Source organism: Scleropages formosus, chromosome 10 (assembly GCF_900964775.1).
Source record: "Scleropages formosus chromosome 10, fSclFor1.1, whole genome shotgun sequence".
NCBI classification, from domain to species: domain Eukaryota; kingdom Metazoa; phylum Chordata; class Actinopteri; order Osteoglossiformes; family Osteoglossidae; genus Scleropages; species Scleropages formosus.
In genome coordinates, this window is record NC_041815.1 from 18,239,847 (window position 1) to 18,259,997 (window position 20,151).

At 39.1% G+C, this 20,151-nt stretch overlaps 1 protein-coding gene across 1 annotated transcript; it reads right to left on the reverse strand.

Annotated features, from left to right (window-relative positions):
- Positions 1-3,763: 3,763 nt before the first annotated feature.
- pld3 (phospholipase D family member 3) lies at positions 3,764-12,949 on the reverse strand. Its single transcript, XM_018742724.2, has 12 exons — positions 12,611-12,949; positions 9,482-9,574; positions 8,954-9,007; positions 8,656-8,810; positions 8,078-8,255; positions 7,814-7,940; positions 7,245-7,372; positions 6,523-6,723; positions 6,272-6,411; positions 5,953-6,118; positions 5,042-5,141; positions 3,764-4,852 (listed from the first exon to the last, which is right to left on the reverse strand). The coding sequence occupies exons 2-12, from the start codon at positions 9,521-9,523 to the stop codon at positions 4,644-4,646; spliced, it is 1,500 nt and encodes a 499-aa protein (XP_018598240.1). The 5' UTR covers positions 9,524-9,574; positions 12,611-12,949; the 3' UTR covers positions 3,764-4,643.
- Between the last annotated feature and the right edge of the window lie 7,202 nt (positions 12,950-20,151).

The following is a 20,151-nucleotide window of genomic DNA, read 5'->3' on the forward strand; positions in this document are numbered from 1 at the left end:
GTCCCCATCGGGGAGGCTGGGAGTGATGGGGGAAAAGGGCGAGACTAGACAGAATGGACTATATGAGCTCAGGCCTGCAGTCAGCAGTTTGAATCCCATGCTAAAGCCCAGGACCTTTGTTTGCCACAGGATGGGTTTAGCAGCGAGTGCAGTGGGCCTTGTTTTCGGGCTTAGAGAGCAGTGTTGGGTGACCAGGTCAGATTGGTCTCGAAAAAAAACACTCCCCACGTGGCCATCGTAAACAGCAAACAGCACAGAATATGCACCTTAAGCTTAAAAATAAGAATAACAAAACACAGTTTTACACACACTTAATCACTTTCACTCCTTAAAACGAAGAAACGCAATTAAAAAGTGTTTTATAAAGTAAGTGTTACTGCACTCTGTTCCAGCACCAGGGATTTCAACCGACATCCATAAGAGGATGTGCACATTTTAGCACTTAACCTTTAACAGTTAAAGCTCGTTTATGGAGCTTAACATTATTTTCAGTGTCCTTGCACATATCGAGACTGTAAAAGTTCCAGTAGGTTTGAAAGAATGCAAAGAAGGCAGCAGTCGGTCCAAAGGCCACCCACCAGAGGAATTCCCAAAAAGACTGTTTAGCTCTTATTGTATAGGCTGAATTCTTCATTTCAGAGTTACATTTAGGTGAAAACTGACCACAGTTCAATGTGAATTTTGATCTTTTCGGTAACATCACTGTACAAAAACTGATAAGTGTCTTTTTTTTTTTTTCATTTCTTGGTTTTAGATACAGCGCACACAGCAATTCATGTAGCAGTAGTTGGGAAACCTCTCGATAGGCACAAAGTGTGTTAAGAAAACATTTCCGCATTGCAAGTTTAAATTCAACCCATTTTCACTAAATCAATCACCAAATCAATGAATCAATGAATCAAATTTTGATGGCTCGCAATAGATTTGGAAACTGTGGGGAGAACAGAAAGGAGGTGTTTCTTGCGGGGTTTTAATGAAATGCTGTAAACGCCATTAAATGGGGCCTAAACAAAACCTGAATGACAAAGTTCTGGCCTGTAGGAAGGAGCGTTAGATTCAGATTCTCAGAAATATACTGGAAAGCCTAAATGCGGTGCTGCTATTGTACCTGGCAATGCTGGTGTTTATATAAACCATTTCAGTGGGAATCTGGTCATCCTCATCCACTTGTAAAATACAGTAGTAACAAACACCTTTCTGTGCTGATGGGAAACAAGCTGGAGTCCACATTTCTCCAGAGGCTGACATCTACAACGGGTTCCCCAGGGTCCTGCTCCACCTCGGAGAAGTTCGGGGGGCTCCACGGTTGCTGTCCTCACCCTCATCGCCACGCCTGTCCAGACAGGCTGTCCGCTGGAGCGCGACGTGGAACACACACACAGTTGAATCGGTCTAGATGGGTTTGCGTCAAACTTCCTGCACCTCCCGCTGTTCTCATCTCAAAGCAATTATCGCGGATTGCATCTCACTCGAAAATTAAGAGCCAAAATTACGTGGAGAATTTCAACGGCATGGTGGGCCTGCTCCCAGAGGATGCCAGCTTACCCTGCTTCCCATCACGCCTAAACACAAACAGTCTCAACTAGGACACAATGCTGTCTAAAGCTGTAAGCAGAGAGGGGAGATATTCATAAAAATGTGGAATCTTGACCATGTCTTGGGTCAGCAAGACCTGGGCCAAGGATCAGCCCTCACGATCCAGTATCCGCCCCAAGGAAAACTGCGCTGTCGTAGTGTCCTAAAAGCGTTTATCAACTTATGCAAAGAGTTACCAGGACTTACTAAACCAAACTAACATTGATTTGAAGCAGTGCTTCCATCTTTAAAACCGATTTGCTGGGACATCTCCGGAATTATTATAGCCTGATGTTGCGAGGGTGGGGGGTCCTGGCCTAAGGGGTTCACTGACGAGTGGCTCCATTATAAATACAGGACATCCTCATCAAGGGTGGTGTTTCCTGTGGGAGGACAACATGCTAAAGACACACCCTGCTGAGACGATAGACACCCATGCGGGCTCCCGGAGATCAGCAGAGGGAAACTATTTCTAGGCAAAATAAATTACTTTCAGAGGAGCTTTAGTCACTTAAAAAGAAATTCAGCCTCAAGATGTTATTCTAACAAAATCTTGAGGATTGTTGCATTCAAAAACTTAAGATTCTCAAGAAAGGCTATACTTGATCAGGTGTTCAGTATGTTGATGAAATCTAAAATCTTAGGCAGTAAGATCATTTGGACAAAAACTAATGTACTAAGTGTGAAATGAATGCAACTAATATGAAACAGTTCACTCTTTATAAAACCAACTAGACCTGCTTTGAAATGAAGTCTGACCCAGAAATTGCTCATTTTCCTCACAATGCTGCCCGTTCTTGTGTTCTACACCAGGAATACTGACAGCCAGACCAAAGCTGAGATGGACCTATCACATGACTTAAGTTCACATTAATGTGTAATTGTTTATGTGCAATAATTTTGATTTTAACTATTGAATAACAAATTTTTATGCAGCTACTCACATGATGAACATTGGTTCATATGATGGAATGTAATAAATTAACTGTGCTTTAGAATCATGTGTCAGCATCTAAGTTCCTCTTTCTGTTGATGTAATGCACATATTGTATTTTCTATGAGATGTGGGTCACTTTGGGCACCTGCTAAATTAATGAATATAAATGTAAGATGCAAGCTGATACTCAGTTAAAAGAAACACTGTATGCCAAACTTCAGAAAACATGAAAGAATACCACCAAACTCACATCTTCCCACTTCTATTCAAGAATGAAGCCATGAAAAATATGCCTTCTTGATACTCATAAAACTACTGTACTGTTTTATGATCCTTTGCCATTATAAAACTACTGTATACAGAGCAATCACTGGTCCCACCATCTTCCATGAGATAATGACCCAGGCCCACTTCTGTGTTAAATGGTTGGGGTCAGGCAGTGGGGGCTGAAGGCATCCATTGAACCTCTCTAATATGTAAACTAGTCAAGGTGTTCGAAAAAGAATAAATCTTGACTATTTCAGTAAGGAAATACAATGATTCCTTTCACAGATGTCTGAAATCCAGTTTTAATGCCGTATCAGATTTCTTCCCCCTTAAGAGATGTTTTATACACATTACATTTACTTCATTAAACTTCAAAGCAAGGAAATCCACTTGGAAACCCAAACAATCAAACTGCCATTCAAACTGCAAGAGCGATTTGTTCATACAGAGTTTCATTTACACCAACACTGGCCTCTAATGTCCCAGATGTGCTAGTGCAAATTCAACAGAAGGGGTGGGGGGGGTCTAAAACACAGTTCCTAAATGAGCATGTAGCACATAGCTACTTCTTCCTCTCCTTTGCACTCAAATTGTAGTTCATGGATAAGAAGCAATGTTAATAAAGATGGAGCTTTTCTCAGCTTTTTCAGACATACCTGCTCATGATGGAAAAAAGAATATGAAAACCTTTTCTTTGCAAAGTACATTAGGGCAAACACACAGCCTCTCAATGCATATTAATTTCTGTTTATATACATGCCAGTTACAAATGTGCAAAAACAAATCCACAATTGTTACTGTGGCACCTATCAATATTTTCATCGCTCATCAACTTAAAAAACTGCATCTGTCAATTTACATCAAAAGGACAGTGCTACACACACACACACACACACACACAGGCAACTATAAAATCTACACATTTCCAAAACATATCAATCTAGCACCTTGAAGGCTGTGAAAGGGGGGGGGGGGGGGATCTAAGTTTAAATTCTTCCTGAGGTCTCTTAAGACAGTCTTAATTAGAAGAGTACCAGTCTACCAGATTTACAGTACCAGTAAAAAGTGAGTACAAAGGCAGCATGGGCAATACCTGTACGGAACAAACATGTCAGGGCAGAAGAGTCCAATCACAACAATCCACACATGCACTACATCTCTGGGAACTACTACAGCACAGCAGGAGCAGCATGTTGGCTTACAGTACATCCCAGTCATGGAAATACAAACATTTAACAGCCAATGTAAAATCTATTATATTTTTTCATATTTAATTTCTGCTGACAGGCAGTGTTGTGCAAATACATTTTTGTTGGAACTAAGTGTGCTTTGAATTCTGAGTATACTGAAGTGTTTCACACAAGAACATTTAACTGACTTGTGTAGTGTACAGATCCCAAAAAAATAAAATTTGCAGGTTCATGCAACTAAAGAGTACTACTTCCTGAAATTCTCCTGTGAACAACCAAAAACTGCTGGCTAATTGTACTGCTAAACAGTGTGATGGGACTAAGAAACACCTACATCACCCAACTGCTAATATTAAGTTAGGCTTGCCTGATTGCTATTCTTTATTACCTGACACCTTTGTCTAAAGTGACTTAAAATACCATTACCATTTTATAGCAAAATACCATTTCCTTAAAATATTTATGTCTGCTAATTACCCTGAAAAAGTTGTAATAAGTGAAAAGTTATAACTGAACATGATTAATCATAAAGGCATGTCGCCCCTGAAGCAACAGGGCCGTGCAGACAAATATAATGGTGTACAAAAAAAGAAAAAGCAGAGTCAATGGTAAAGTCTCACATCACTGTGAGCTCCAAATGCTCTTTGTCCTCTATAAACGGCCTGGAGGTAGATCTAAGAGTGAAAGTGTTTAGCACTGCACAGTTTTTTGATGTCTGTGTGCTGGGTAAGCGAGGTGCTATAGGGGGAGTCCCAGTCCCTCTCAAACACAGCCTGGACCTGTTCCTGGACTGTGAGCTCTGTTGATAGGGTTGCAGTCTGGTTCACTACCAGCGCTGACCCTGCCGTGTTCACAAAGTAGTCTCCTGACCAGTTTGAGGTTCCTAAGAAAATAAATCTTGGATCAGACACTGAATTGGACAGAATACTATTTTCTAGCAAAACAACCGCAGGGGGGAAAAGAGGGAAAAAAAAAAAAAAAAAAAAAACAAACCATCAGTAAAACAACAAATAGAATGAAAAGTGTATGCGATAATTGAAAACATTAATACAGTGGCATGAAGGAGGCATACCAATATAGGCCACCTTGTCTGTGACCATATACTTGTTGTGGTTGACTCTGGTATAAGGGATGTTCTTCTGGCTTGAAGTTGGTGGCACAACAAAGAGTTTCTGTAGACAAGATGCTTATCTTTAATTAAATTCCCATTCCCCTAGACTTTCACTTATGTATTCCACAATATCAGAACTGCTCTGGACACCTGTAAACACAGGATCAAGACTCATGTTCAAAATCAAACATCTGTGCGAGCAATTTTTTTCCTGTCCTCTGTACCTTATTTATCCTACTGCTTTCATTTTATTTTGCTGTTTTATTCTGCCATCTGCATGGCAGGAAACCTATAACTTCTAGGCTGTGGTTTTGAAAATGAATTTGTATCTAAGTCTGTATGAAGCTTACATGTCTTCCCTGCGTACATGTGCATTTTCTTACATAAGCCAAAGTCATGCGTTTCCAGTGAACTGGTGACTCTAAATTGCCTTTGGTGTGTGCAAGCCTGAGTGAGTGAGTATCATTGCATTGGACTGGCGTTTCATCCAGCACTTACCCTGCTTCATGCGCTATACTTCTGCGATACACTGCAGATCACCACAACCCTACATAGCTATTCCTTTTTGGCTCTAATTTTTAGATGTTATTAGTTTTATTCTGTTACTCTTTCATTGATGTAATTCTTCCATACAATTTTTATTGTAAATTGTTTTAAGTGCTTTTAAACAATATATGTATCTACTGTAGAGCACTTTGAGCTGTTGCTTTTAAATGCACTATATAAAATACACTGAAGCCTTACGTTATCAATGAACTTTCAAAGAAGATGTTTCTGTTACTTATATTTTATGCATTTTCAAAAATTTGTTGTGGTATAAGAGCAAAGGCCTAGAATTATCTGGTCCCAAATACACAATAAATATCACTCACCACCTCAATGTCCAGCTTGCTTGTTCGGTCTTGAACAGCAGCAAGGGAACGCAAGAAGGGGAACATGGATGGCTGAGAGTGACTCCAGCAGCTGATGAGGAGGCGAACACGTACAGATCGCTCGTATGCCACACGTCGCAACTGATTATCTATATCTGACCAATACCTGTAACAGAAAATGGACTGCTATTTAAATAAACAAAATTCAGCTCAGTTAAATCCACGCCCCAATCAGTTTCATACAGATTGGCCAATAGTGAAAACAATTGATTTTTTTCCATTATAAACAAACCAGATAATATACCAGGTTGATTCCAACCTTTTAGGGTGCGAATACTCCAGGGTTGGTATGTAGTTCATTACAGCTACGTAGACAAATTCTCGGGCATCATCAATAACACTGAGGATAGCCTGCAGATCTTGGGTCCTTCCATCCGCACAAAGTGATGGGGGTGAGCTCTGTTTTTAGGGATTTGAAATTTTCATATTCAGTAATGAAGACACTTATAAGTCCAAGAAATTTACTTTAATAACAAAGGCCATGAGATTGTGCAAGTCAGATATATTTACCGATAGGTAGGCAGTGGAGGAGGTTCCATTGAACTGGAGCTCTAGTGGAGTTTCCTTATTGTAAGAAGTAGCATAACTGGCTGGCCAATGAGAAGGGATGGTGTTCCCTTCCTGGCCCAAGTACCAGTAGGCCTCAAAAATCTTCTCCAAATCTGCAGCTAAACAGCTACAGTTGTACACAACAACTCCTAGCTCCTTTACCTGATCATACAAAAAAAAAAAAAAAAAAAAAAAAAAAAAAAAAAAAAAACTACAGGGTGTTCACAAATAAAATTATAGTGTTATCACACAAAACAGGTTTAGCAACAATTTGTTACATAATGTCTCAACCTTGAACCAGTTCAGATTATACTTAGTGATTCAGATACTTTTACCCAAAGCAACTCTCAAAATTTATCATGTAGAAAAAGTACATTAAAAAAAGATAAATTCAGCAGAGACATTAAAATCAGCACAATAAAGTATCTTAAGAAAATGCAAAAACCAAATTTAAGTGTGAACAGAAAGTACTAATTTTCAAGCGGTAACAGAACAGTGAAATAATATACTGCAGCAGCTCAGTGAATTACAGAACAGTAACTGGCCAAAAGAAGCAGCTTCCGTCATTTCATGTGCTTTGTTATTCTGAGCCATGATTCCATTTGCTCACTTCACCATTATTGGCTTTTCACCTAAGGAAACATCATTTGCTTCACACTAGATGAACACAGCAAACAGTTCACCTGGGTTAGGGACCGCCAATCCATGTTGGCACTCCCTATATAGATGTGTTTCTTGTCCACGATCCAAAACTTAGTGTGCAGAACTCCGGTAGTGAGATCCCGCATATTCACTTTCCTCACATCAGCACCTGACAAGAGGCCACAATTACACAATGTACCAGCAGTCTTCACAGTGGGAGTTTTAGATGTTCAAACAGCTATACATGTTTACTGGCAAAGCAAAAAATTCTAGCATTCTGAGATATTTCATTTAGCAACATTTCTGCTTAGGAGTGCTGTGACGTCTTCACTACGACACCATATTCAAATGAATTATAATTTAGAAAAATCTACTTCTGTTTTTGTAGACAAGGATTACTTACTCATTAGGGAAATTACTACTTGTTTCAATTATAAAACAACAACACTTCTATTAGTACTTCAGTAATCAAATACTTGCCTTAATAGACTTCTTTTGAAAATTAACACTGAAGTTTTACATTATAAATCACAATTGTTTTTTCTTCAAAATTACTAATAAAGAATGTATACAGAATAAGTGAGATTCCTAAAGGAGACTGTGGTATCACCTGCTTGCATTAAAATGTTTAGATCTTCCACTGGCTGAGATCCCTGTGGGGTGTTCACCGCAATTCGAACAGACACTGCAGTCTCATTGCTTGACAGTTGGATCAGTTCTTTCAGAATTCTTTCACCCTATTAAAAAATGAATTACAAAGTCTAAAAACCTAAAGGTGAAATGCTGAAATTCTGTTAGCACTGAGACTGCTTGAAACTCAAAATGCTGAAATTCTGTTAGCAACACAAGGTGTGTCTCAATATGTATGTCAGACCTGGTAGGCTGTGGGGTCATCAGAGTGTGTATCTTTGTTGGACAGTGTCCAATAGAAGGAGGCAATGTCAAGGCTGCTCCGTGCCTCACCAATCAGGTTCAGCCAGGATTGAAAGATTGAAGGGTTGGTGCTGCAGTTAAACTCCATTCCTTCTGGAATACTCTCAACAAGAACAATCCTATAATAAAACCAAGAGTAAATCTGGCACATTTTCTCATAGATATGAATACATCAAACAGTGTCTTATTTTGAAGAAATAAGATTTTTTCCTCAGGGGTTGCTGGCTTTGCATCGTTGACCAAGGTAGTTAATCCAAATTGCTGCAGTAAAAAATACCCTACTGTATAAATGGGTAAATAACTGTAAATTACTTCATACCGTAAACGGCTCTGGAGAAAAATTTGCTTTATTTGAAAATTTGAAAAAAATGAGGAAAAGTTAGCCAAATTAATAAATACAAAAGAATGACTGAGCTAAACAGTTTGTGAAAGGATTTCAGCAACAGAAAAACATGACCGTTACATTTCTCAATGTACACCTGAGACGTGCATATAAGAGAGGTATGCGTTTCAGCTTACCTACAGGGATCAGTGCAACTGTTGTGACGGGAAACTGAAAAGCCATGTGTAGGTGAATCCAGCACAGAAGTGGGCAGATGCATATACATGGACTGAAGATACATGACAGCCAGGAGCAGGGTTGTCAGACAGGTGAACAGTCCCCACTTGTATAACTGTACAGCAGGACCACCAACAGAAGTTAGTAAAGCAACCAAAAGACTGAATGTACAGGCAAAAAAATAAGCAGTGCTGATACCATACAATCTTATTAAAAGCCTTCAGTAACTTCTCAGAAGATTTCCTTAAAAGTTGATACCTTCTGTGCCTCCTGGCGATACTGCACATCCTGTAATACTTCCAAGGGCACAAGCTACAAAGGACAGCATACAAAAATCTCAAAATTCACTAAAAAGCTTTGCATGTAGTGGTAAAAATCCAGCATATTATGCAAACTTACTTCAATGCAAGACTCACAAATTTGTTCTAAGAAGCAACAAAACACACCCCCTTTGCATATCAGATTAAATCGGTTAAGATCTATGCTACAAATAGATTTGCTGTTACTATAATGGTCAATTTCTCTACAAAATCCCATGCGCAATTTCATTCATGTAGGTAAACCATATTGATAGTACAGACATTGAATACTTATGGAAATGGATTATTTGAATTCATTTTTCCCAAAAATGTTTGATAAAAAAAACATCACTTTAAAATAGTAAATTCTCATATTTTGAACCATCTCAAAGAAATTTACCATTTATAATTCCATTAAATGAGAAAACTAGCAAAGAGTTAATACTTTTGCAAGGCACTATAAATTATAGCAAAAGAACAAACTTACCCTTTCATAGGGAACATGAAAATTAACATTTGTAGATTGCATGTTGAAAAAGTCAAGTCTTTGGAAGTCAAAACTGTATTGTAACCTGTGGTCCTGCAAAATGAAATGGACACAGAGGTTATCAGCTGCTCAACCAACTGGTCCAAATTCTGCATCAATATGACAGATTGCAAAAAGAAGGGAATCGTGGACATTTCCCACCAATGTAATGCCTTTCCTGTCTCTTAAGTGACTGTGTTGGGTGCTGCAAGTCACTAAGTCTGATTCCCAAGGTATAATGATGTTTTTAAAGAAAAAAAAAAAAAATTTACGGAAAGAAAAAAGAAATCAACAACCATACACATATTGAAAACATCCCAAGTTTACCCATCACAAACCTACCAATCCAAGGGCTGTCATATAGTATATGTTATACTATACTATGTATAGTATTATGCACATAATTTCCACATGGGTGAGAAGTGAGAACTTAAAGTGCAAATGGTCTTTGTACCCTTTATTTACAAACAATGTAGTCGGTCTGTGTTTCAGCATTCTGCACACCTTTGTCTTTATTTACATGCCAGACATTTCTATAGGTTTGAACCTGCAACCTGCAAAAGTCTACAATGGGGAAAGTACTGGATACTAGCACTCTACAATACAATAGTAAACTAAAGCCTTTTGAGGTCTTTACCCCATGACTGGGTACTTCTACAGCAAAAGCTTTTGAGACAGCTTTATTAAAAGATCTAATATACCATGGAAAACATCCCTGAGAAAAGATCTGTAACAACAGGCTAGAACTGAATATAGTTAAGCTATTTACAATTATTTACCCATTTATACAGCAGGTGGATTTTTGCTGGGGCAAATTAGGTTTAGTACCTTACTCAAGTGAACTGTAGTAGGACATGTGATTTAAGCCTGCATCTTTGGGGTCCAAAGACAGTAACTAACCACTACATTACCAACTACCTCAATGTAGAGGTGAGTATTTTACTGAAGATTTCTGTACCTTTGCTCGGGGATAACCATCACAGCACCAACTGCTCTAAATACTTATATATTTATTAAAAACTAGGGTTATAATTAGCAAACCAGAAAGCAATTAAAATCTTCTGCATTCATAGAAAACTTGATTATGTAGTAACAAAACACACAATTTTACCATGTCAGTGGACTTTGAACAATATGCTAGGTATGTAAATAGATCCAGCAGTGCTTTCATATTAAGGAAATGTATGCATGATTGGCTCAAGACAGGCCCTACCACATTATCCTAACAGCAATCTGTTGCTTATAGACATGGCAATAAAAAAATACCTTTAAATATAGTTTAAAAAATACAAACTGCAATATACAACTGCAGAACACAATCAAATAAAAATAAGTGCATACATGAATATAATAATGCATGCAGTGTCTTCAACGCATTTATGATCCAAATACAGGAAAAGCTTAACATATCATGATTGTGTATTGTGAAAAAAGTGTTTGCATAGCAAATTATTTTAGAATCCTCAAATTCACTTTGGGAATGTGTCCCAAGTTCTTTGCCAAGACTGTCCAACTGTTCTGCAACAGAAAACTCATTCAGTTTGAATGATGAAATGAGAAGGAAAACCTACTTAATGTCTGACTGAAAGTGAAATCACTGAGGTTTTTGTTTTTAAGCAGGAAAGCAGAGAGCACTGATTGTTTTTGCATTAAAACAAATGCTCTGCAATCCCCAAGCGATTGTAGCTCTAATCAGCCAATCATTTTGAGTGAAGCGACACCCTTTTTACAACACTCAACAAGCCGTATCATGGTTCCAGGAACAAAACTGTTGGGGGGAAAAAAAAAGCTTTCAATGTCTCTCATGATAAAAAGGGACGTGGCAAAATTACACTGAGAAATTGTCAATTCCACACTCTGACAAAGTTCTTCAATGAGGCCTGTGTGTATTTTCAATAAACTAAACAAGCAGTAAGTTAACATTGTGCATCAGTTGTGACAGGTTTCCAGCTACAAACATCCTGCTGATTTAACCCTACTCAATGTATAAAGTGACTTTGTGGTAAACCCATAGGGGCCCTGCTAAGGCAATCCGGATTAAGTCATACGCATTGGCTGGATAAAACAAAAACCAAGCAGAAACTAGATTTGGTCAGTTTGGTCAGAGAAAATGTGCAGATAAGACAAAATGTGTCGAAAATTCTAAACCATCACCAGCCATGTGAGAGTCCCGAAACTTGTCAGAGGCCAAAAACTCGTGACACGCAACACTGAGTCAGCAAGCGATCCCTTCCTCGTTGTTTTAAAACACGAGTTTTAACACTCAATCATCTATCAAGTTCCTCCTTCTTCATCTTCCTCTTCCTGCAGTTCACAAATTAAAACTTATCTTCATCAACAGGTCAACAGTTGTAAGATTAATGCTCTACTGTCAGCTAAATGTAAATCCTGATTTGGCGTTAATTACCACCATTTCCCTGATAATAACTGAGAAACTGTGGTGCGCATGCAGGCCTTCCTCCTTACTGCTGAACTCCTAATGTAGGGCAATTAGGATAGTAAGGTTAAAAAAAATATATACATTTCCTAATATGTTTAATATAATTTACAATGGTCACACAAAAAAGAAATATTTCCAAAACACTAGTCTAATGTTGCTTAGAAGAAAGTCAACATTAAGACACTATCATGATCATCATCAATCTTTTACCATAACTACTCTCTTTATTTGCAGTTTTTCTCAATGACTATTCCTCGTTATTAATTTTTGATAAGGACACAAGTTTGAAGAGGTAAGCTGCTGAGAGCCCAGTCCATTCCGCTAGGGACATGATTATGATGGAGTGTAATAAACTTGGTGTTATATAATATTTCCATGTAGCGAGTCAGTGAACGTTCATACGCCGGTATTGCATTTATAATATATATTGCATGATCGTGGCATTATGTTTATGTCACTCATTGACTTTCCCTCCGCTCGAACCGGCAACTGACGACGACGCCGGCTAGGCAACGTTCCATGACAACGAAACGCTTGTGAAATGTAAAGGTTTCGGTGTTGATAATGATTTGCCCCTGAGATATGGAAAAAACAAACAACTAAATATGGAAAAAGTGACCGTCCAGGTCCCGCCAGCCCAGATTACCTACCTGGCGCTCGCTGCAGTGCTGCTACAAACTCTGCTACGACGTCCGCAGGGCAGCGGCTTCGTCTAGCTCTCTACAAAAAAAAAAAAAAGCCTACTTTCTGTAGTAAAAATGCGTGTGTTCGCAAACTTTTCGATACAAAGGTATACAGCTGTCGAGAAGGTGACCCGCACATTTGTAAAAGGTCACCAATAAAGGCTCCCCGGCCTGTCCAAGCGGCACTAAAAGCTCTAACTAATTTCACAACTCTAACTAATTGTTTGTGGAGCTACGGCTCGGGTCACGTGAGCTCTCGAGCTCGGCTGACCGCGCTCGCGGACGCCCCTCCGCGTGACGTCACCGCGCGCGCGCCTGTTCGGAGCGAGCGTACTCCTGCACGAGCAGGGGGTAATAACTGCAAAATCGCTCAGTGCGCCTATTGATGTGTTTGTAGGAGGAGCCGCGGCTGTGTGAAATGCGTAGGCGTAAATGAGTTTGGTATGACTGTAAAGGAACGTAAGTGTTTTGCAAAAAGCAAAAGTGACAGTACTTATAAGACGCCAGCAGGTGGCGGTGTCATATAATATTACCTCCCGGAGCCTTGGCTCTTTGGAGCGCGTGGCGTGTAGTAACTCGACTTTCCGACGTCAGAAATCCATTTTAGGACAGAAAGGAACGGGGAGCAAAACGCGCACACAAATTACCCGTATGTCTGACATGGTATATAAAGGAATTAAATGGATTAGGCCACGTTATATATATTATAAAAATAAAATAAAATCGGTTGTTTTCGAAACTTCTGTGTTGCTTCAATCAATGTGTGTGGTACACGAATCATGTTTGTAGGAGCCCTCATCATACCTAATAAATAATTAACCAAAAATCACTTTTCATGTTATTTTATACATGTAATTGTTTGGATGTTTCCATTAATTAAAAAAAAAAAAAAAAAAACAGTTTTAATAATCCTGGCTTTCTGGACACTGGTAATAGGGTAAATAAAATGTCGACAGAATATAAAAGAGCAGTTCATTTATGAGTAGTTATTTTGCAGATGCTTTGCCCAAGGTGATTTACAGTGTTTTGTGGTGAACTTTATGATTGTCCATAGAGCTGGGTATTCTAGCTGTATCAGTGTGTGAGTGACAGAGAATGTGTTCCACTGGTGTATGGATGAGTGACCCAGTGTAAGTAGTGTATCTAGCAGTGTAAGTCACCACGGTGAATAAGGTGTGTGGTCAAGTAACACTACATAGAGTTCATTGGAAGTTGCTCTAGAGAAAAATGTCTGCTAAATAAATTAATTCATTTAAATGTAGCAACTGATGGTATTTACTTTGATCAAGGTTAGGACAGCAGGAGGAGGATTGTAGCCTCCAGATTATAAAACAGCAGCACTACCAGGACATGACATTTATACAGTACAAAATGTATAGACGGCAGGGTCATAGGCTACATGTGATTACAAATACTGGTATCTTACAAATAGTCATTATGCAATATATGCTGCTGGTGAGGATCGTTGTGATGATTTTGAAGAGTGGGGAAAGTTTCACAGCGTTGGGCCGTTCTGCTGGGCGCCCGAAGGCTGGTCCTGCCTTGTGTGGTGTGACGCAGAGAGGAACAGGTACCGGGTGTTTTCAGGATCTCGCAGCGGCAGTTGCAGGGCGAGCCCTCAGAGTCAGGAACCGTAACTGCACAACCAGGATGCAGGTCAGGTGCTGAAACAAAGAGATGAGCTATAAAGAGCTACTCGTGTTACCGGGAAACACGTGTACCTGCTTAACATTTCTTTCACATCCACTTCGTTTTCCAAGAAAGAAGCATCGCTCCACTTAAGATGTGAATACTGGGAGAAGAACCAGACGAACTAGAAATTACACTTACTTATTCTGTGTCGCAAACATAGCATTTCTGTTACCTGTTGAAAATGATTTTACAACGGATGAAATTCACATTAATATGCGTAAAATCTTTCAGTTGCACGCCTTATCTGTAGTATATTTCATAGCGAAAAAATGTGTGTCCAGTGTACTACAGCATGAGAAAGACTTCCTGTTTGCAAATATAATTAAATGCAGGGTGAGATGTGTGTTAAGCAGAAAACCTATTTAAATATAAAATGTGAAAATAAACAATATAAAGGGGGGGATCATGTCCCCTGGGTCCATGCAACCACAATTGATCATACTCAGAAGTGCAAGTTTTCTTTGTGTGAACATCAGGTATCATGCAGCGCTCTGACATTTCTGTAGTTCTCAGAACTTCAAGTTGATTTTCTTAAGTAAAGATTGTAGTTTGCATAAGGGCACTTTCTGTCGACACTCTCTGGCTTTCGCACCCTGGGAGATCAACAGACAGAACGTTAGTGTGGTAACAGCCCCAACAGGAGTTATTCCATCCCAGGCCAAGGGGACACACCTACTGTATACGGAAACAAAGTTTCTTTTGATTAATCAGATCCTTGTTGGCCCTGTATCCAGGACCTCGAGATGCCATAGAAGCAGGCTTGTAGTTGGCAGGGAGCCTTGTGATTTCCACCTGTTCCTTTACAACCTTCTGAAAGCTGATGTGTATCTCTGACAGGTGAACAAGTAGTAAAATCCAACAGCTATATCTTCACTAATGTGCTCATACTGTTCTCGACAACAGTTAATATGCAGTCATCGCCATCCAAGATATTGTGCCATCATGCTCATATGCCGAAAGGGATTGTGATTTACATTGTCGATGATTATCGTGTCACCTAGGTAGTAATTTATTACATTGGTATTTATTTATGCAGCACTTTTCTCCAGAGTGACTTGGAACTAAGGGTTTACAATAGTACATATCACAGCAAAAAGCTGTGGACACAAACACATCTCTGTGAGCAGCAGATAGTGTGCTAGTTCCGAAGACACAGGTTTCAATTCCACCTCCTTCTGTAGTACCCATGATCAAGGTACTTACCCTGAAATAAAACCTACCTGCTGTTTAAATAGGTCAGTCATTGTGAGTAGCTCGATGTATGAACCTTATATTGCAAGCTGCTTTGGAGAAACACCTCAGTTGAACAAATTTCCATTGTTTGTTTGATACCTCCATGTTGGTGCCACACAATGCTCAAATATCTTACTGTTAAAGTGAGGGCTAAATATCAAATTTTTATTTGCACATATGCTGCTGATGCATAATATGGCACAGTGGCACAGCGAGTAGTGTTGCTGTATCACAGCGCCTGGGTGGTGTGAGAGGACATGCGTTTGATTCCCGCTCAGTCTATGTGGAGTTTGCATATTCTCCGTATGTCTGTGTGGGTTTCCTCTGGTTTCCTCCCACAGTCCAAATACATGCTTCAGGTTCACCCATAGCGTGTGAGTGACAGAGAGAGTGTGTCTCACTGATGTATGGATGAGTGACCCAGTGTAAGTAGTGAATCTAGCAGTGTAAGTCACCACGGTGAATAAGATGTGTGTCTGTGAGAGTTTTTTTGGAAGTTGCTTTGGAGAAAAGTGTCTGATAAATGTAATATTATGTTGGAATTTTGTTTTACTTTTACAGGAGAGCATTTTCTACAGATAGACTTGGTTCATGCTTTACATTTCTTTGAAAACATGAACATGCTCACTTTGGTTGTCCAAACCCATCGCCCAGCGATGGCTGTAAAGCACTGGTGAAGTGACTTCTGCCAAGGCCTTGGACAGCAGCTCAGCAGTATAGTCAAGTGCTGCTTCCTTAAGTCCACAGGGGGGCAGTAACCTCGAGAAACAGGAAAATAAATGAGATCCCTTGAACTTGGCCCTAATACTTACTCCCTAACTTCTTAGCAGACAGATGCATAAACTTAGCACAAAGTAAAATTTGACACATTATATATGTTTTTATACAACAGCCTTCAAGCACAGCTGTGTTTAGATGTTCATAGCGTATCACTAGTTTGGCCATTGCAGCTATTTCAAAGATTTTAATTAGTACGACGCGAAAAGGTGGAACAGCAATTACGCAGGTTGAAAAGAAAATACATTTAACGAATATTACATTTTTCTTCGTAGTGAACATAACATAAGATTTTGACTGAAAAGCACACATAAATAAAAACAAAAAAAGTGTCTAGTTGTTGGCTAGGTGCCTTGGAAGATTAGTAATAAAAAAAAAAACAATTGAATAGGTGTCGGTTGTGGTTTAGTACTAAGAAGAAAAAACAATATTTAAGCACATTCTAAGGGTTAAGTAACCTCTAAAGGTTTTTTGAGAAGGTAGGTTTAGGTAACTAATATACAGGATTCATCTATGTATATGATTTCAGCATATTTTGAATGATACAAACATTTCCTGTGGGCAATGTTTTGTTTCCGTGTTGCCGCCCTTTAGTTGTACTTCATGTAACTTGCTTTTTATCAATAACGTTTTGCAAAAAAGTACGTTGCTTCTTTACAAATCTGCCTCAAGCGATCTTGGGGTTGCCACATAGAAGGGTGTACAGTGTTTGCTTTTCGGTGCAATTTTAGAAATAAACATCAGCTGAGAGGTGTAGATGTGCCATGAAGAGAATGCTAGCAGAGCGGGACTAGCTGAACAGCACCATCAATAGGACCAAAGAACAGGAAAAGCATTAAGTAATCGTTCATATCAGTATTGACGGCCTGATTAATGCATTTTTCCAGTTTTTGCAGTGCAGGTATTATTTTTCATAGAGATGTACATTGATTTGGAGCAAAGCATCATCTAAATGAATAAATGTACAGTAAGTGTAAATTTTCTCTGCTGATCATGAACCCCCTGTCTCCTTTGCCAATATGGCCAAGTATTTGTATTCTTTTTCCTGTTGATCCATGTGAAAACTTAAGTATGTATTCTTTAGACCATTGTAAATCACATACAGAAAACTGGGTAATGGGTATCTGAGATCCAGGCTCAGGCACACCCACTGCTTCAACTGGAGGCTATAAAGATAGAGCAAGTGATAAACTTCTTGGCGAGACAGGTGCGCTGCACAAAACAAATTCCAAGAATACTAATAATGATGACAACAATAGCAGCGTCGTAATAAAAGGCAGAACGCACTGAATGTTAGGCATCAGAAAGGCATCTTGTAGGAACAGCAACAATCGAATTACTCTCTGCCGTTTTATGATGCTGAATCAGTGTCTACATCCTTGCAGAGCCATAAAAGATAACACATTTCCATTTATACCTGCACCTCTGTCTTTACGCCACTGTCTCTCATGACGTCTCACCCTTCTAATCCAAGTTACTTTGTTATCTCTCCATCCTGCACTAACGTTGCCATTCATCAATATCTGAGACGTATATTACCATTAACCTCTTACTGAGCAAAGCCCAGCTTCAAACTCACACGATGTCCTCTTCAGCCAGATCATTTTGCATTTCTAAGGCTTTCTGGATGATAAATGACAATGCGGTTATATACTTGTATGTCATAGAGCTCTCTGTTTAAGGCCGCAATTATTTACATACTCTTTTGGGTGGACATGACGGCACCTTTGAATGATTTCCAGTTTTTTTCTCTATTTCACAAACACCACTGAATATGTGATTTTAACAATGCAAGTCATAACTGAGCTTGGATGGGTTTCAGTGTTTAAGTTGACCATTTCTTTGGCGTGAAATAGTTTGGCAAACAAACAGGCCTCTTGGACAGCATGCCTGTGTAGTACAGGCGTATTAGTCAACTGGAAAGGAAACATAGACTCCAAGGATTTTAGGGTACTGCCTTCAACATTCATTCATGCATTTTAACTATTTTAACTATTTTAACTATTTCTGAGGGACTCTGAAAAAAGGCCTTCAGAATCTACACAGACCACTGCTGCCTGAACGGGCAGGGATTGCAGAGCTGCACTTAATCCAAGGGCTTGAAGGCATTGTGAGTCTGAGACTAGGCGGAGCAGGAATAGATGCCATTAGCCCGGGTGTAAGCTGTGTAACTGAACCTCCTGTGTATACAGAGACACTGCCTGGTGCCCCACCTTAGGTTTCACATAGCAGTCTTAATATTTCTCTGCTGCTAAAGCAGAAATTGAAAGGTCCTCTGACTTATCGTGAACATGCACTTTTCAGGCCTGTGATTTAACATTCCAGTATTCATTTGGACGTCAGGGTAGAGACTCAAGCTAGATATGACCTGAAAGAACAAATATTAATTAAAAGTCTACATTTAAGTGAGTCTTCTACAAGTTGCATTACTTTATGTATCAGTCGTCGAGAAGGACCGCAAACAGGACCTCATGGATCCGAAGCTCGAAGGTGGAGCTGTTCGACTCAAAGGCTGGCCCATGTACTGCTGGGGTCAGGTTAACATTTTCAGGACATTTTTGGGAGAAATTTGGACTTGGTGACACTAGATAGAGACAGGATGGGCACATGGAACAGTTTGTTCACCCCGGTGAAGGCTGTCAGATAAAAGTCTAGAGTACAAAGCTGGGTCAGAAGAGGAAGGGGAGTGGGTGGGGTAATGATTTTTGGTAATTCATTGCCCAATCTGATGGAAGGAAGAGCCTGAGCGGGAATTCGCTCCGAATGTGAACGTGTTATACATAAAATATTTAGTCTTGTAAAAATTTCAGAGGCAGCGTTAAATTCTGAAAACAAATGTTTCAGTTGTGCCTGAATTGAACGTTTCCCATTAGTGCAAATGCTCCACCCCGCGGCGTTGAAGACTGAGACGACTCTCATTCTCATCGCATTAAACTGTGGCATATTATTGATCTGTCTGCCCTTCCTTATTCAGTCAGGAAAAGAAGGAGAAATAAATGTTGTTTCATAGATTTTTAGCTCATTACTCAATAAACAATCCAAACTTCTCTAAAGAAAATCAAAAAAAGACATACAGTAAATGACAGAAACCGCTGGTTAAGCTGTAAACTCCTTCAGACTTTAGTAGGATTGGAGAGGCCATTTAATCATATGTCTTACAATATGTCTTGTCAAAAAGTGGAACATTAATACCAGAAAGATGCACTTCCACCCATGATTTTTTTCTAAATTCAGTCATACAGTAATAGTACTTCTGCAGAAACAAAATTCTCCTATGTTTGTATAATCACAATAAAGATGAATTGAACTGAGCTGAATTTTGCTAACTAGTACCCATGTATGTTTGCCAAATACTCCTTTAGATGTTTAGTATGTCCTTATGATTTCTGTTTGAAAAACAAGTTATCTGTAGTTTTTATTCTTTTGCAGATATTTGCAGTGATCTTGAGTTAAACTTTAATTTCACATTTTAGTTATTTTTAATCTAATTTAAATGATATATAAATCAATACTGAGTATGTACGTGTATGTATTTGTGTATTTTTTTTTAATATTGTACATGCATGGATTTTTTTCACGCACTTCTCTCAGCTTTATATTTCATCTGATGTTCCTTGCTTCACTGAGGTCATTGTATTTGCTCAGTTATAGCTAGAAAATGTCAAGCAAATTTTTTTCTGCAGTTGAATTTCAAGGAACACAGAGACTTGCATCATATATACGGCACGTTGTTTTTTATTGCTACTCTTTCTGCGTGAGAGGCTTCGGTCAGGGAAAGGATTTGTTGTTTACAAGTGGGAAAAACA

Coding starts and splice junctions, on each gene's coding strand:
- pld3 (XM_018742724.2), bottom strand. CDS start 9,523: ATGCAATCTACAAATGTTAATTTTCATGTTCCCTATGAAAGG. Junction 8,256..8,655: donor AGTTGCACTGATCCCTGTAG/GTAAGCTGAAAC, acceptor GTTTTATTATAG/GATTGTTCTTGTTGAGAGTA. Junction 6,119..6,271: donor GAGTATTCGCACCCTAAAAG/GTTGGAATCAAC, acceptor TTTCTGTTACAG/GTATTGGTCAGATATAGATA.